The 18805-nt window shown below is 43.1% G+C and overlaps 1 protein-coding gene across 1 annotated transcript in view; it reads left to right on the forward strand.

Moving 5' to 3' along the window:
* The first annotated feature begins 14106 nt into the window (after positions 1–14106).
* Positions 14107–18805, forward strand: part of mylipa (myosin regulatory light chain interacting protein a) — a 37607-nt gene continuing 32908 nt past the window's right edge. The window contains exons 1-2 of the mRNA XM_080734931.1: positions 14107–14380; positions 15577–15767. Of these exons, the coding sequence (XP_080591057.1) occupies positions 14294–14380; positions 15577–15767 (278 nt within the window). The 5' untranslated portion in view covers positions 14107–14293. The remainder of the gene's footprint in view (positions 14381–15576; positions 15768–18805) is intronic.

An 18805-nucleotide genomic window follows, 5' to 3' on the forward strand; every position in this document is an offset into this window, starting at 1 on the left:
CCCTTTGTACTTTGTTACACATTTAGACCGAGTAAACATTATTACGCATTATATTATGCTTTAACTATAAAAAAATAGCAGATATGTACAAGCTTGCAGTGCTGCGCTGCGAGCTTGTAGATCTGCAATGATCTGCTATGAATATATCTTTGAATATTTTTACCCGATTCTATATGTCTTCCAACTCCTTCTAATCTATTTTGAAAAACCAGTGGGGCTCAAACCTTTTCATGTGAAGGACCCCCAAAACGATACGTATTCGGTCACGGACCCACATCTCTAAATATTTAGTTCCAGGGACCCCCCCCCCCCCCCCCCCCCCCAGAAGCAAAATTTGAGTTACAAATGTTTGTTTTAAAAATACATATATTCAAAGATTTTCTCAAATCTTCACGACTTTTCAAAAATAGCAGATCTACAAGCTCGCTGTGAGCTTGTATATCTGCTATTTTTCAATAGTTAAAGCATTAAATAATTCTAGGCCTAAATGGATTAAAAACATCCCATCACTCAGGACCACATCTCTGCATCTCTGTGTTTATGAAGAAGTGTCATGCATATATGATTTCTTACTTCTTTCATAAGAGGAATTGTTGACACTCACCAGAAAGGCCCACCAGGACACAGTCATGAAGAGATTTATGCTGGGAAAATGAGAACACTGGGGACTGTTTGAATGCTGGCAGACATCTGCAGAACTGACAAAACGGTGCTACATTCTTTACAGTATGAATACTTTCTGCTTGGCAGAGAATAACCTACCGCTAGGATGCTGGTTGTCAGGGACGTGCTGGGCCCCTGATTCAGCACGGGAAAAAGAGTTGGAGAGGCCCTCATTGCGCGCTATAGAGAGAGATCTCTCTCTCTAGCGCTGCTGCTACTCAAAGATTTGCCATTTCAGATCACGACAAGTGACAAGCCAGTGGGTCAATTACTGTACATTGAGTTATATGTCGTCGTTGTCAGGTGGAAACTTTGTATGTCCAAAACCGTTTGTTTTGTATTTATCATTTTAAAAATGATTTAAACTAGTGAAAACAGCCGATCTACAAGCACACAACGCCTCGCACCGCGAGGCCTTGTGTGCTTGTAGATCTGCTGTTTTCACTACTCTTGTGCAACGGCCTTGTATGATGAAGCAGGGCTTTGCTTTGCGAAAAAATGTATACATTTGAAACTTGGAGATACAAGGTTTCTGCCCGGCAGTGACGATTTACTTTGTTGGCCGCCCAGCTCCCAAAATGGAACAAAGGACGACATTTTATTTTTATTTTTTTCCTAATGGCCGGCCTGGACCGGCCAGGAATGAACAGGCCAGGAATGAACCGGCCGTTGTCCCACTTTTCCCAATGGCCAGCACGTCCCTGGCTAGGATGCTGGTTGTTATAGATGTGACTATGATACGGTTTGATAGAACAGAATAGGCATGTGTATTTGACTTGTACAGATTTTTGTTGCGACTGTTAAGTCGCAAGTTACTATGAAAACCTCCACCGGCTGTCTGTCTGTCTGTCCGTCCGTCCGTCTGTCTGTCACTTCACACTTTTGCCCTACTCTTGTCTCCGGCACCGTTGGCCCTATATGCCAAACTTTGCACACACACTCCTTCGATGGCAACTCACAACCTCCACCCCTCATGTCTCACATGGCCCTCTTCTAGCGCCACCATCAGGCCTAAAATCACGGTATCTCTAAAGTCATGTTATCAACATGGATCTGTCCCATTTCCCATATTCCCTCCTGATTTGCTACGATGGCCATCTAAAGTTTGTGTATGCGACCTGACGGTCTTACTGGTATTGTATTGTATTGTATTGTATTGTATTGTATTGTATTGTATTGTATTGTATTGTATTTTTACCCAGGTAGGCCTATCACCTCAAACAAAAATGGTATATGAATGTTCATACTGAGAGCAAACTGTTACTGATTACAGTTGGTTGTAAAAACCACATCTGCATACTTTATGACTGTGTTTCATTACAGCCAAACCTTCATCAGAATTGGGTGAAACTCAGTACTTTCAATCAGATCTTATGATGTAACTGGTCTAGGATGCTGTCCAACAACATTTTCCACCGCTACAGAGATTCTGCTGTGTCAAAATATAAAGAGACCTCCAGGAGAGAGATTGGTTCCATATAAAATAGAATCGTTCCCAAGCCCAAAAGCTTCTCCTGCATACAAAAGAATGTTTTGTATGCACGCAACTGCAGTGTGCATGGAGGCGAATTGCCTAAAGGACATTTGCACTTCTTATCACAATAAGATTAGTCCTAAAGAAATACATAACAATTCAAAAAGGTCACTTTGCTGATGCTTATATCTCTTTGTTCAATTTTGGGGAGAGCATGCGAAAATCAAACATAACTCCTTGTGCCAAGAGCTTGCTCTGGAAAAACACCACCAGCGTATGTAAAAGGACATGTTTTTTGTAAGATGTCAATGGCACTAAATTAAATGTAGACGTTTACTTGCGTACCGACATAACGTGTACAGATATCATTTTGCGTACAGACGTAATCTGTGATGAAGACACAATTTTCGACATTTTTTTGTGTGCTTTGGCCTTCCATACTCGAAACACAGAACGCAAGTAAAAGTATGTTGGATTTTCGCACATCATCCTCCCAATAGAATGACAGAAAACGTTAAATATCGGTTTTCCCTTCAAAGGGATACATACTGTATGGTTTTGCCATCAGTGTGGCACCATCATTATTCACAGTGATGACATTCTTTCTCATTTCTTTGTTTTATAAATTACTATTGCTGGAGCCATGACAGATCCTCGTTTCGTACCTGACCCACCAGGAACTGAGATGTCAGTGAATATCCATAATGAGTCTCTGTGCCTCGACCGCCACTCTTCCCTTCACATCGTAGTGGGGACTCATCGGAGGCATCATTTGCCTAATGAGGACATCATTAGCGATGATGTGCTGGTGGGTTCAGGGATATGAAACACCTGGCTGACTGTGGTTGGAAGTACCGGTATTTTCTTCTCTTTTCCCCCCACACATCATCATCATCATCACAGACACGATTCGCTTCCATTCAGTTTGTGTTTGTCACCTGTCAGTGTCAGGGACGTGCAGAGAATGTTGTAGAGGCAGGAGCTGAAATTTCTAAAAGGGCCTTTTGGTGAAAATATCGAAAAATAAGCTCCAAGCTCACAACGCGCCACAGCGCGACGCGTTGTGAGCTTGGAGGTCGGCTATTTTCAGTGCTTGATCCCACACTGAACTAAGGATTGTCAAGTCAATACTGGAGATGTGGCGTAGCGGCATGAATTTCTACACAGAGAGGGCAATTATTTCAACATAGGATGCTGCATTCAAGTTCAGGAGAGTTTTGTCAAGGCAATTCTCTTTAATGCTGCCTTCAGGTATGGCATGGAAAGAGGGCATTTGCATTTTTTTTCACCATAGTAAAAACTGCATTCATGGTCTGGATAGGGCACTTTTTACAGACGGATAAAAGGGCAGGGGCTCAAGCCCCCTTTGATGTCTATGTGTGCACGTGCCTGGTCAGTGTCTTAAACTCCCATGCAGATTCCCAACATCTGAGTGACTGTCTCTCTCTCTCTCTCCCCCCATCTCCATCTCCTTCTCCCTCCTCGTTTCTCCACTTTCCTTCCTTCCTTCCTTCCCCAGAGCTCCTCATTACGGTGATGAGAAGAACTTGGCAGCAGTATTCCCTGCCAAGTGACTTCCTGCTTCACGCCTCTCCGCCGCGTGCCAGCTAGCTCATCAGTGCAAACAAACGCGCCACGGCATCCTCTCGCCCAGGAAATCATGGCCGCACAGCCGCTGCATACTGTATGTACCACAGGGCACAACAGTTCCCCCAGTGATGGAACACTTTGTTTCGTTCTGCAGTGCAGGTTTTTATACTCTTGTCTTTTATTGCACTCGCAGCCAGAGATACGGTACAAACGGATATGCGGTATAGAAGCAGGAAGTGATAAGTGAAATGAAGAGGGAAGTCAGTCAAGGAGAGCGTGGATTGACAGTGTGATTGTTACTGTGACTGCACAAGAAATGAAGCTTCAGCGTTAGTTTATGCAGGACATGGGAGTCAAGTCGCTGCTCAGCTGTAGTCAGATGTCAGTCAGCTCTGTTCTCATACCTCAATAACATATCTGCTGGTCATTATGTCACATGACTGCCATACTCCAGTCGAAGCTCAATCAGTAGGGAAGGCTCCTTTAAATATGGCTTGCTTCTCTACCAATGCTTGGTTTCCGAAGCTTCGGAATCATTTGCTGCTTGCTGCCTCCTCCACCCCAGCCTCCACCTTTGCACGATCAGTCTGGCTAAGCTCAAATACTTGGTGATTGTCTGATTAAGTTTCATGTCAATGTTGTTAAGCTCAATACTGTAATTTTTGACTATGTTACATGCAGGGCAGGAATTTCAGGGAGGCCATGAAGGCCATGGCCGTCGTTGCGCCTCAGTTTGGCCTTGTGCCCCTCAAACCAATGGCATGACTTGAGGCCACAGTGGCCTTACTCCAGCTGACTGTACCCCAATGGGCCCTATCCCTATAAACTTCTTTGCCTTTTTTTTTTATATTTTGGAAAAACAATTAAAATACTTCAAATAGCCGATCTACATCGGCAGGGGTCATCAACATGTCCGTACACGGACAAACCTGTCTGTGGCAAGACTTGTACATGTCCGTGGCACATTTAGTATTTTGGTTATCATGTGTACATAATCTATCCTAAATATTCAATAAGGGTAATAATAATAATAATAATAATAAAGCATTTATTTTTATTATTTTGGATGATGATAAGTGTCAGGATGATTAATATGTTGTGTGTTGGCTACATGATTGCATCAGGTGAGGATGCAATGCAAGACAAGACAAGACAAGACAAGACAAGACAAGACAAGACAAGACAAGACAAGACAAGACAGAGAGAATATTAATGTTTGCTAATACTTGTTCCACTGGTATAACATATATCACACCACTTACGCACTGTCTTTCTCATCATCATATAATAAGCATATCAATTTTACTGGACTGTTACCTTTTTATTAAGCTACTACTATCTCTCAACCACAACTAATGAGACAAGAGATCAGTAGAATGAGTTTGGCAAAAGACAAAAGAATAAAATAATATTTGTTGATGGGACAATGAATTGCAAAAACTATGCTGTGATAGTGAAGAAAGGGAACTTGGAAGGACTCTCTCTGACAAACCACAAATCATTTGACTACTAGAAGGAAGTGAAGCCTTACGTATTTGTGTACAATGCATGGGACTGGATGGAGCTCTGTCAAGTATTTGTCTCATCAGCAAGATGGTGAAGAAAGAGAACTTGTGGACAAACCACACATCATTTGACGAGACATTTCCAGCAGACAGAGAACTGAGAAAAAGAAATAAACTAAGGAACTGAAATTTCAACCATTTTGCCAAATATGATACAGTATGTTCTTTTATAAAATTATTGGACAGTTATTTTGTATGTCCGTGACAAAAATAATCACAAGCTGCATGGTGATGACCCCTGTACATCAGCATGTTGTGAGATCAGCAATTTGAAATATTCAAAAATGTTTTTCAAAATAGTAAAAAAGGAAACTAAACTAAACTGATATATAATATTTTTTAAGACCTCATCTTTAAACCAATGCAGTAAGTTTAACCCTTAAATTAAATTAAATACATTATTTCACTGGACTAAACTTTGTTTTATTTGATGGCCTTCCTGCCCTGGCATTTGGCCTTTGTGCCATCAAAGAATGGACAACACCAAAGGCCAAGTGGCCTTGCCCCTAAAAAGACGAAATTCTAGGCCTGGTTACATGTCATAGTTAACACTTATGTTGCAATGATTTTTTCCGGCCAATGTCCCGCGTTGCCATGGTTACCATAGACTTCCATGTAATTGTGCAATTGTGTAAAAAGTGCACGCCCATGCCTAGATGATGCACCACGTGTGTAGATGCTGTTCACAGCTTTCAAACAAAAAAATCCGCTTGGAAATCCGTTTAGGCATTCATGATTTATGAGCCATTATGTTTTCTTCAGATGTAAACAAACATGGCTGCCATGTTTGAAAGAATGGGTTGGTATGGGGGTTAAACATGCAATTTCGCGATCGCGATCATGCCTAATACATTTCTGGAGGTCCAAAAAAAAAAATTGAAAAAAAAAAATATTGAAAAAACGAAAAAAAGATTTTTTTCAAAAACGGCCCAAACTCGGGAAACTCGGGGTTGGCACAGCACTAGTACCAATACAAACTCGGGAAACTCGGGGTTGGCACCAGATGTGTTAAGCTCAAATACTGTGATTTTGACAAGTTACATGTCAATGTATTGCTATTATTCTGCTATTGCATCCCTATGGGGGGTGTTGTGTTGCTTTGCGTTCCCTGGTTTTGCTTAGCATGCTCAGAAAAGCTTGCACAAAATTCAGGGAACATCTCCAAACGTGGAGCCCTTCAAACGCCAAGATTAACTGTATTCCATGTATGCAATAAATGGTTGAATCTGCTTGACGTGAATGTTGCTGCCTAAACTAGGGGGAAATGGGAAGTGTACTTGATTAACATTACATGGCACAGTAGAATCTAGAAAGCGTTACATAGTGGTTCCCAAACTGTATGCCATGAGATAAGTCCTGTTGTGCCATGGGATTGCATTAAATACAATTATACAAAATACAAGTTAGGGGGCACGGAGGCGCAGTTGTTCACAAAAACATGCAGTAATCCTGGTCTCTATGGGGCTGTTAAGTCTGACATCATTTTGTAGGCAGAGGAGAACTTTTGCCCCCCAAAAAAGCGAATCTTTTTACTATTTTTACTATTTACAAATTTTTCTTCTCTTTGCTAGGAAAGTGGTAGAATTATACTTTAGTCGTTATTTTTGTCTCGGATCTGTTGAAATAGCGAGGGACAGATATTGACAATAAATCTGCTTGGAGGTCTGACTACAAGATGATGTCACGGCTTAAAAGCCCCATAATGCCTCCCCCTGGCCAGCCAGGGCACCTGATTGAGGGGAAAGGAACTGGTTGGAATAACGTGTTCCTTCCACGCGTTACGTTCAAACCGGGGAAATCACCCCTGTTAGGTGAAAAGAAGCAACTTGGACTACTCATGCATAGAAGGAAGCAGTCCATTTTTTGTGTCCGATACGATAACCGATTTGAGAGAGGGGACAGTCACCGATAACCAATATGCAACCGATATATGTATGCATAATGTTAACAGGACTTTTTCTGATTGTGCAAAATGTTTGCCCCAATATGATTATGCAAAGGTACAGTGACAGTAGTACTACAGGCGGGTGCTTTCTTAAACCAATGTCTTTATTAAAAACTTGTCAGTCAAGGTGTCTGATAAAAAGAGTGACACAGAGACATATACAGTATGTCCAACTGCCTGTTTGAGTGTGTGGTATAATGACTGTGAGGACAAGCCAGGCTTGTTACAAGCATTCATCACATCTGTTGTGCTGATATTTGAATAATTATTACTATTTTTATATCGGGGAGACATTTCACAGATACGATATGATCCGATATGACCAAATAAGGGCATATCGGCAGAGTACTACAGTACATATTATGTCCGTTCTTGCCTTTGACAAAACATACATCTGTCATGGATTAAGCAGTGTGTGTATGCATGCAGCTAATTTATTATGTCTATGCATGAGGGAACTGGATGACTCTTCGTTGCAAAGAGACCGAAATTGTCATATTGCTCACGTACTGTACAACTATGATTAAGACTAATTGCATATTCCCACACTGAGCTAAGTGCTGACAATGTGGCCTGGCTACAAAAGAGGTTTAATTATTTGACAGTTAGAAAATGACATTCCTCTCCATTCTCTTTGTCTTATAACGGAAGGTTATTTGACTGGAACTTGTGTTCCTTCTTCTGATAGATTTTGTTTCTAAATTCTAATATTTCAGTAGCACAGACAGAATTTTCACCGTTCCCGTCATCCTCATTAACGTAAGCTGAGGGCAGAACATTATGAGACAATTGAACTGATGGATTTTTGACTGCTGACAAAATGACTGCAAGACTTTCACAGAGTGAAAGACTGCGGTGGAGTTTGGACTGTGCTCAATGCTTCCTGAAAATCGGTGTCAGACCGTGTCACAATATTCGCAGTTCACAGATTTGTAATAATTCATATTTGCACATGGTATGTTTTTTTGCAACCTTTAGTCAATGCACTTTTCTGTACTATATAGGTTACTACAGTACATACTCATAAATATAACGACAGCAGTAATTGTATTCATAACAGCATGACATTATCTTGGCTTTCCCGAGTGTCCCACATATGAAATCAGCCATTCAACCATGAATGAAACTTACTCTGTGAGACCTACAAAGGCAGTAAGCCGAAGAATAACTCTGCTTGTTTCTCGAAACAGCGTTTCTAATCAGTTAACCACAGTTATGGCACTCTGCACGGTCATGTGCTGACACAAAACGTAACTATTCTCAGCCATAATTGAAAACGATTGAAATATAAACCATTCCTGAAGAAACCCACTGAGACTGGATGAGGACAATAAAGATAACTAGAAAGATAGAATTGGAAATTGCAAGTGTGGTTGTCTGTTGACTCTAAAGCCTCTATCAGAGCCCAGGGTGAAGAGCTATTCACCGCGAATTTTAGGTGTAAAGCTATCCACCTAAAGTGAGAAAATAAGTGGAGGCCATCATAGTCAGTCACGGTGAAGTCCTATCACTGTGACTGACTGGTCTAGATCGACCAATCAGTGAACGGTGATCTGTCTTAAAGTAAAAACAGAGAGATGTGTCGGGACTCGCGGTGGAAAGCTCTTCACCGCGAGTAATGACACAATGTTGTAGTTTTATGATTTAAAAAGACTACACCGCGGTGGATAGCTATCACCGCGGTGTAGTCTTTTAAAGTCAGAAAACTACAACATTACATCATTACCTGCAGTGAAGAGCCATCACCGCGGACCTATTAGGCATCTCTCTCCATCACCCCGTTCACTGATTGGTCGAACTAGACCAATCAGTGTGCCCCCTGGTTTTAGAGGCACAGAGACGCAGTGATAGGACTTCACCATGAGTCTGTGACTAAGGTGATAAGGTGATAGCTTATCACATAGCATTTGAGGTGATAGCTCTTCACCTTGGAGTCTGAGAAAGCCTTAATGGGGAGCCTTAACTATAGTTAAGCCAATCAGATAGGGGGAAAGGATGAAATCACCATACCACGGTATCGTGATGTCTGATTAGGTGAAGGGTTACGTCAGATGATGAGAAAAAAAAACAAGAACAATAGTCTGGTTTCCCTGCGGGGCAACCACACTAATAACCATGGTGAATAATAAAAAGTATATCCATTAAATAAATGCCCAAACTTGGAACTAAACCAGTCCATTGCATGTTTGGCTCACAGAAAGCCAAATGCCCCGTGCCAGCTCATTGTGTCTCTCTGACAGCCTCCACGATGCCTTGTAGCGCAGATCTCCCCTCTCCTCTCCCATGTCAACCAGCTCCACCCTCAGGATCATGTCTTTCTCCAGACTCATGGCAGCTAGCAGTGACTCAGAGGCTGGTCTGACTCTTGCGCGTCTGGATGATGAATATGACATCACTCGACCGGGGGGCGGACCGTTACCCGCTCTCCTGCTCACTTCCACTTCCTTCTTTCCCACCAATCCCGCGTCTCTGGTGTCTGAGGTGGATGTACTCGAAGGGCTCCCACTGGAGTCCGAGCTTGACCGCCTGTCCTCTGAGCGGCGGAGGTCCACTAGGCGTGTGACTTTCATTTCACTCTGCCGATTGAGGGACGGACAGGGAGGCCATCGAAGGGAGAGACACCTTGTCATTGACAGCCACAGCTCCTGAGGCCTGAATACGCCCAGCAGCCTTGGAGAACGTGTCGTCTCACAAGAGGAATCCTGTTTCTTCACAGGTACGCATCCAGTCGTTGATTGTAGAGCAGCTCCTCTGCTGGAGTCCTCCTCGGTCAGTGGTCCACCTGAGGTGTCCTCGTTTCCCCACAGAGCCTGGATCTTGTCCCCGCACCTCTGCCTTTCCTTCACGGCGTCTTCCGCTTCCGAATCCAACTCAGCTGCTGTCTCTTTCTCTGACAAGCATCCGTCTGGTGAGTGTCCATCTTTAGGATCCCCGTCCTTTGACTCTGACCACCGCTTCTCTCCGAGGCAGAAGGACCTGCTGCTCCCCCTCTGACCATTCTTCATAGCTCTTCCAGTTACCTTTGGTCTGTAATGCTCCCACAGCCTTCCCCTCCAAACACCAGAGTGAATGTAAGGACTGTTTAATCAGGGCTAGCATCAAAACAACAGCACGGCAGCTCTGCTAGCTTTATATGACATAACCTTCGCTTCAAGTCAGAAGCTCTGGTAAAGGAGATGTGGGCAGTGATGATGACACTGCAATGACACGCGCCAATTCACACACAGTGACACACACACACACACACACACACACACACACACACACTCACACACACACACAAGACAGTCCTGCGTGGCGATGCGTTCACGCTCCAGTCGAGTCAGTATGTGATTTTGCCTTAGAGGGAAATGATGTCACACTGCATGATATCATACCTAGCCTCGACTGCAAATGATTTAACTGGGTTTAACCACTTAAACCAGGGGTCTTCAATGTTTTCAGGCCAAGGACCCCTTAGCTGAGAGAGAGATGAAGAAGGGACCCCCAGATTCCAAATATTTTCATCGTTTGACAGCACAATCATCAGTGTATTTTGGATTCATGTCAATTTGTGTTATCAGATAATTATGTAACCACTTGAACCGTCAATACTTAATAAACTTGACCTTTCACTCTGAGCTTATAGTGTGCTCTTTTTTCCCCTCTACACCAAACCTCTTTGCCGGAAATAGCCGATCAAGCTAGATCTGCTATTTTTGGCTAAAGTTCTCAGAATATGGACGTATAAAAAAAGATAAAAAAGTTTCTATCACACAAAGATTTGAAGGACCCCCTGTAGTAACTCTGAGGACCCCCTGTTGAAGATCCCTGACTAAAACCCTATATATACTTGGTTGACCGGAGTCCCCCAGGCATCCATCTATACTATGTCCTCTCCTTTTTACCTCTACACCAAATGTCTTCGCCATCGAGCAGATCTACTGCTATCTGTCATCATATGCAGAGGAAGTGTGACCGTAAAATACCCCGCAGGAACCCCCAGATGGAACCATTAAATCATGTTTCTATTTGAGTCCAACAGCCAGAACACTGTTTTTATTCCAATTATTATAATCATTATTATCTTCTTCATTGTCTCAATGGAGTTAATGTCAACCAGATTCATCATCAGCAAACCTTAAATGCAGGAGTATGCAGTAAAATCATTTTAAAATATGTGCATGGGTGCTTAGGCTACTTGTATTACTTCTGTTGGCCAAATATCCCTACAAGTATAGTAGCCTAAACTTTGAGAAAGAGTCAATGATAATTTCCCTGTTCCTCACAGAAGAAATTGTTGTTTTATTATGGTTAAAAAGGAGTTGGGCTTAGTAAAAGATTCAGGTTAGGATTACGATTAAGCATTTACTGTAGATGTTAGGTTTAGGGGTTGGGGTTAAGGGTTACACCAGATTTTTACTCAGTTGGATATGGTGTCACGGACCAGAAGTAGTAGGCTAGCCTAGAGATCTACAACCTCAACACATATTGCGCTGCAACATAGTGTACTTGTAGATTGGCTGTGTGTGTGTGTGTGTGTGTGTGTGTGTGTGTGTGTGTGTGTGTGTGTGTGTGTGTGTGTGTGTGTGTGTGTGTGTGTGTGTGTGTGTGTGTGTGTGTGTGTGTGTGTGTGTGTGTGTGTGTGTGTGTGTGTGTGTGTGTGTGTGTGTGTGTGTGTGTGTGTGTGTGTGTGCGCGCGCGCGTGCGTGCGTGCGTGCGTGCGTGCGTGCGTGCGTGCGTGCGTGCGTGCGTGCGTGCGTGCGTGCGTGCGTGCGTGCGTGCGTGCGTGCGTGCGTGCGTGCGTGCGTGCGTGCGTGCGTGCGTGCGTGCGTGCAGTCATCCATGTCACTAGCTGTTAACATAGCGTATTCTTATCTCCCCATGGAGGTCAGCGACAACAAACTTTACTTTCACTAACGCACACTTTTGAAATCTACATATTGACTTTTGTATACTGATCAAAATTAATCAGTATCAAATATCTGCATATTGAGTCAAACAACTGTCCGCTGTGCACACAAAAATTCTAGTAGGTATAGACATTAAATGACTACTATAATCAGTCTGCAGAAATCAATGGCCTCCTATGACTCAGACCCCCCAAAGTCATGGAACAAACCTTTGTTTAACATTGAAGTGCAAACACAGGGGCTGATGGAAGTTGACTTCAGCGTCATAGCCAGTAGCAAACAAACCTGTAGGTTTTGTATGTTATATAATGTAGTTGCCATAATCATTATCAGTTGTGTATAGCTATTGATGTATTCTATATTGTTTATAACATTGTATATTTTGTTATATGAATGTTGTCCTTATTGTTTATAATAGGCTTAGGCCTTTGTTCATGCGGAAATAAATAGTTCAGGGGCTATGTTAGGGTGACCATGGGGACATGCTTGAAACCGGGACAATCCCGGTCAAATCGGGACGTCTGGTCACTCTAGGCCATGTGTACCTTGATGTTGCTGCAAGTGTGTTGTCTGTTGTGCCTTTACAGGCAAGCACTTGGAACCAAATGACAAAATTCCTTTGTGGACAATATAAAGTAGGCCTTTATGGCCTGCTATTTTATCTTATCTTATGTAATCTTACACAACCATAGGTCATTTCAGTGACGACTGTAAGAGGAACTGTGATGGAAACAGTGTAGCCTACCATGCTAGTAACACAATAATGGAGCCACTATTAAAAATTCACATGGCTGGAAAGCAAGAAGAAGCGTAGAATGGCAGGTCAGAAACCTTTCCCGCTATTTCGGGACCGTATTCTCGTAAATAATTCACCTGTGCCGGGACGTAGACCTATTAAACTAGATTGTTCAAATGTCAATGACTTGAAGGCCAGATGGGGGGACAGTTTGGGTCTCACTCTCTCAGGTCGGTAACGGTAACCACTACTGTAGTCTGTAGCAGAGTCACGCTAGTTAGTGTGGTTGCCTGACGGCAAGTTCTAGGGAAACTTTATAGACTTCTTAGGTAACCTGTAACTGCTTATATAGACTTTTTTTCCGCTGCCATTGGAAATGGCAGGGTAACTCCTCAAAAATGACGTAACTTTTCATCATCAATGACGTAACTTTATTGATTACTAGGGTAACTTTTCAGCTGCCATTGGAAATTGATGGAATCAATGGGAATGGGAATCAATAGGGAATCAATGGGAGGAATCAATAGGGAATCAATGGGAGTGGGAATCAGTAGGGAATCAATGGGAGTGGGAATCAGTAGGGAATCAATGGGAGTGGGAATCAGTAGGGAATCAGTAGGGAATCAATGGGAGAGAGAATCAATAATCAATAGGGAATTAATTGGTCGAGCGTCACATGACAGTTAGCTTGCTGCCCCCTAGAATATAGTCATGTCAGCATTCAGCAACCACACTTGCAATTTCCAATTGCATCTTCTCTAGTTACTTTTACAAACTATATTTTAGGATATGATCTAACCGTTTACAGACATCCAAGTGTGAACTCTCAGCCTTTATTAGTGACCTTAACCTAGATTAGAACAAATGACAAATGGCCCTGTGGGGTCCTGTCAGACAGGGGTTCGAACCCCGACCTCCCAGTCTCAGGGCGAACACTCTAACCACAAGACCACTGAACTGACCGTCTAAATGGGATCAATTTACTTTGCACTCTGAATATCCGGTCCAGAGCGGATACGGAAACAGTCCTGTAAGTGAATGCGTTTGGTTTGCAGAAGTCACCGGATACATTAGGCGGACTTCAGACCGGATCTTAGTAACTGAAGTAAGTAAGTAATATGTATGTTCGGATTATGATTGGTCGCCCCCGAGTGGGCGGTGCTCTGCACGCACAGCACAGCATTCATTGAAATAGGCTACAGCTGGCGAGCGGCCGCTCAGAGTCAGTGACAGACAGACACTCAGACAGGGAGTTCACAGAGTGGAGAGAGAGAGAGAGACTGAGAGAGAGGGCACAGAAAGTGAAGGAAGGCTTCATGTAGGGGGTTTTTAAAGAACGTTTGCGTGATTTGTTTTATGACAGTAGGTTTTATTTAAAGCGTGGCAACAGACCAAAGACACGAAAAAATATAATACAAAGTAGCCAAAATGCTTTGCCACGTTACTCGTCCGGATTCGGTGGTGATGGAAGTGGAAGTTGATGCGAAGGCGAACGGTGAAGATTGTCTCAATAAGGTAAAAAACGCTATGCTCAATGTCTTGATCTACAAAGGCACAACGCTTCGGGATGCTATACGTTATTATGAGCTTTTTTTGGGGGGGGGGGGGGTGTTTTCGACTCGCATTACCGCCTTACGAAGTTATACGACCAAATATAAATTGCGCTTTCGGTTTTTCTTTATGACAGACTGCAGGTCACGTTTTGCTGTTTGTTGTGATTTCAACTAATGCATTGTCATCGCCACCACCGGTACCTATTAATTTATTTTATTGTTGTTTTTTTGGTTTTGGCGAAATCGTACCATTACGTTTACTGATCGCATTGGCGTTCACGTGCCAACACACAAACACCTGGAATGTTTGCAGAACACTCAGATGCTGAAACAAACAGAATAAATAAAGTTGTGTTTAGTATTGTGAAGTTGTCCCCTCCACAACACGAGAGACCGATTATAGCCTATATAATAGTTACATCGGTTTCCTATTGTTGCACGCTCTGCAGGCAACTCGAGAAACAAAATGTTCTTTACACGAACAACGCAGACCGAACTATTAAGCTGTATATATAATACTGTAACAACAATATTTAATGTGTCACATTGCAGACAGTGCACATCTTCCAGTTCCAGCCTAGTTGAAAATGTCTCAAACAAAACGTGCCACTTATTGTGTTTGTTACCTGGCTACAGAGGCGGAAGGCTTGGTCGAGGAGGTTACTAAAGTTCATTCGAGTCAGACTCGAGCGCACACTGCAGAAGAAAGAACACACACTCCAGTAAATTGCATGCTACTGCATTTGGATGACAGTTTCATTAAAGACATTTCTAGTTATGGTCGGTGCACTGACAAACATCATTTCTTTCTTTCTTTCTTTCTTTCTTTCTTTCTTTCTTTCTTTCCTTCTTTCCCCCTCTTTTTTTTAACCACTGCCTCATGTTGCATGTTAATGATAACACCCCAAGCCAGTCTGTGCTGAGGCTTGAGGGGGTCGTGGTATGTGTCATGCTTCCTTTTTCACTGGGCAAATATCCAAATGTATTTCTAAAGCATTATGAACACTACAACAATTGAGTCAGCAGCAAGCCTGCAAGAATCACATTGAACAAAGTGACAGTCCCTCCCCGGGTTTCATCCAAAATATGGCATAACGAAACCTCAAACCGCATGTGTCATCATTTCACACCAGTTCTCTTTCTGCCCCCCTCCTCAAGGTTTGCAGGAAGTTGGGTATAATTGAAGTGGACTACTTTGGTCTTCAGTTCTCGGGTAGCAAAGGGGAGAACCTGTGGTTGAATCTGAGGAACCGCATCTGCCAGCAGATGGACAACCTGACCCCCTGTCGGCTGAGGCTACGGGTGAAGTTCTTTGTGGAGCCTCATCTCATTCTACAGGAGCAGACGAGGTATGTTTACCAGCGTTGATATGCTGAATACATCAACATTTATTACATGTAGGTATGGGTGGGACGATAAGCGATATTATCGTTTTTCGTGATAAAAAAACACTCACGATAATCGTATCCTGGAGATTTAATATATCGTGATATCGTCCTCCGTCATGCACTGGGATCAATTCACCTTTTATTTGCCGAGCTGCATATCCGATACCACTTAAACCCTCTAGAACTGGTTACAGGTACTTATAATATACGTACTTGATACAGTCTTTTTTTCACTCTTTCAAATGTCTTTGCCAAAAAATAGCCGATCTACAAGCTCACAACGCGTCTCATTGTGACGCGTTGTGAGCTTGTAGATTGGCTATTTTTTGGCAAATGTTCCACCCAAGGATAATGGATTTTGATTGTCGTGATAATATCGTAAATCGCGATTTCTTCACAATCGTGATATGAAATTTTCATATCGTCCCATCCCGAATTACATGGTCTGAGCACACACACACACACACACACACTCACTCTCACTCACTCACTCACTCACTCACTCACTCACTCTTATCCTCCTTCTGTAGGGAAGAGGCTAAGATGCTGAAAATGTAATCTAGGGCACGCTTGTCTCTTAGAAATATGAATCCACCAACCTATTGTGTTTATCAACTCTTCTCATTGTCTACTATGATCTTGATGTCACGCGGTAACACTTAACGTTTACTTAGTTGCACGCGGCGCGCCACTAAATATAAATCAAGATTATTGGGCAAAGAAACCGTAGGCTGACTTTGTGGTTTGTTTTCCTACTTTGTGGTTTGTTTTCCTGTACAGGTTAAGAACTACAGAAGGGTAATTGTGTAAACATGGCAGGCTATCTATGTAAGCAATGGAGCTGCAGCAAATGAAATCTGCAGCGTTAGATTTAGGTGTGCCGATTTGAAACGGTGATTAATTAGTCATTTTGCAGCTGCATCGCTCACGGTGTACTATAATTAATTCCAGAAAACAAACAACTTCAAAATCAGCCTAGGGTTTCTTGCACCTTAAGGTGTCACCGGCTATGGAAAACTGTAGCCATAGCCATCGCTAATTAGCGGCTCTAATTACAGCACAACCACGTGAATGTTTAGTGTTCAGTGGAGCGTAATGCCCTATAGTAACCTCTTCCTTGAGCCCTGCGGGGTTACTTGAGGTCGTTCGTCACAGAGGGCTTGCCAAGAAATATGATCGTGCCGGATTGAGTCCTGTGCACATTTCTGTCACTGGTCTGTCTGCCGTCCCCCTCGTGCAGCTATAAGACCCTGGGACCAGCCATCCAGACTGTCTCAGTCGCCTTTACTGCCCTCTATTCAACTGCGGGGTCTCGCCGTTCAAGGCACTCCTCCTCTTTTTGTCATTTCTTTGGTTTGTTGTCTTTTGTCTGAACAAAACAATCGCTTTCAGAGGCCTTGACATCCCCCGCGTTTTGCAGCAGCTGATTGGAAATGTAATTTAGTGATTAGACGTTTTGCTCTCTGCTTTGTGTCCTTTACATCAGGGGTCTTCAACAGGGGGTCCGTGCCCCCTAGGGGGTCCTTAGAGTTACTACAGGGGGGCCCCAAAATCTTTGTGTGATAGGATACTTATTTTAAATGAACAACTTGAACCCTCGCATCCCTATTCTGAGGAGAACTTTAGCCAAAAATAGCAGATCTACAAGCTCTCAACGCCTCACGCTGCAAGGCGTTGAGAGCTTGTAGATCGTCTATTTTTGGCAAATAGGTTTGGTGCAGAGATAAAAAAAAGATCAGACCAAGACAGTACAGAGTGAAAGGTCAAATTTACTACCAACGTGGTTAAATGTCTTAAAAAAAAATCACATTAACATGAATCCAAAATATACTGTTGACAGTGCTGTCAAAAAAGGTGGTGAAAATCTGCGACACAATTTTATACAATATGCAGCTAAGGGGTCCTTCCTTGGCCTGAAAATGTTGAAGACCCCTGCATTACATATCAGATGATACCAGAGGTTATGGTTCCTTGTTATGGAGGCCTTTATTTCATAGTTAAGCAGTTTTTTTGTTTGTTGCGTTTCCATGTATTACTAGTCCGTATATGGTGTTTTGATGGCCTTAAGGTCTTTGCACACTGCTGCGTTTTTTGTTGTGAAATGCGTTTTTCAGGGCAAGGAGAGAGAGAGAGATAGAGAGAGCAAGGGACCGAGTGGTGTGCGAAACGGGCGGCAGTGTGCAAACGTGACTGACATAACGTGAGGTTGATTTTTTTATTTGCGCGGTCCGAAATTCACTCCAATATTCGGCCCGAAAAACGCAGCCGTGTGCAACTAGCTTTAAAGAACCACTCTTTCATTACGATGCTTGCACACACAGTTAAGCAACGCTTCGGTCGTTTCTCTTCAGAAGCTCATGTTGGACGCCTGTGACACACTGTCGACACGCTGACTTTGTCACCGTATCCGAGATCTTTTTCATCTGAGAATCTCCCTCTTGACTTTTTTTTTCTTCTCTGGAACCTGCCTTCAATCGGCCCTTCGAAAAACAAATCTTCCAACTTGATTTACAGTACCAAATCTGACGCAGCCTTTCCCCACTCCCGTGTCTTTTGATGTTTATAAATAGCTGGTGCATTTGCAGGGCTTCCCGTTCGGGGGGCTAAGAAAAAAATCTGGCAGCCAGCATGCTGTATCCAGCAATAATATCATCACACGGGGAAATCTGCTCTGAGCAGCCCCGTGAGGGTTTGTTATTATCGGGTTGGAGTCACAGGGTGGGCGGGGGGGAGAAATTGGAGAGGAGGGAAATGATATGAATGCACGCTGTGAGGGGGAATCTGTTTGGTGTATGCAGAGGTGTCTCACCACATTCTGGGCCCTGGGTACAAGGATTCACTGTGGGGCCCCTGTGCTTTAACTATTGAAAAATAGCAGATACACAAGCTCACAGCGCGGCACCGAGTGCCGCGCTGCGAGAGCAAAATTTGAGTAACAAATGTTCGCTTAAAAATACATATATTCAAAGATGTGCACACATTTTCACGACTTTTCAAAA

The sequence above is a fragment of the Nannobrachium achirus genome (assembly GCF_963921795.1).
Source record: "Nannobrachium achirus genome assembly, chromosome: 10".
In the NCBI taxonomy this organism is placed as follows: Eukaryota; Metazoa; Chordata; class Actinopteri; order Myctophiformes; family Myctophidae; genus Nannobrachium; species Nannobrachium achirus.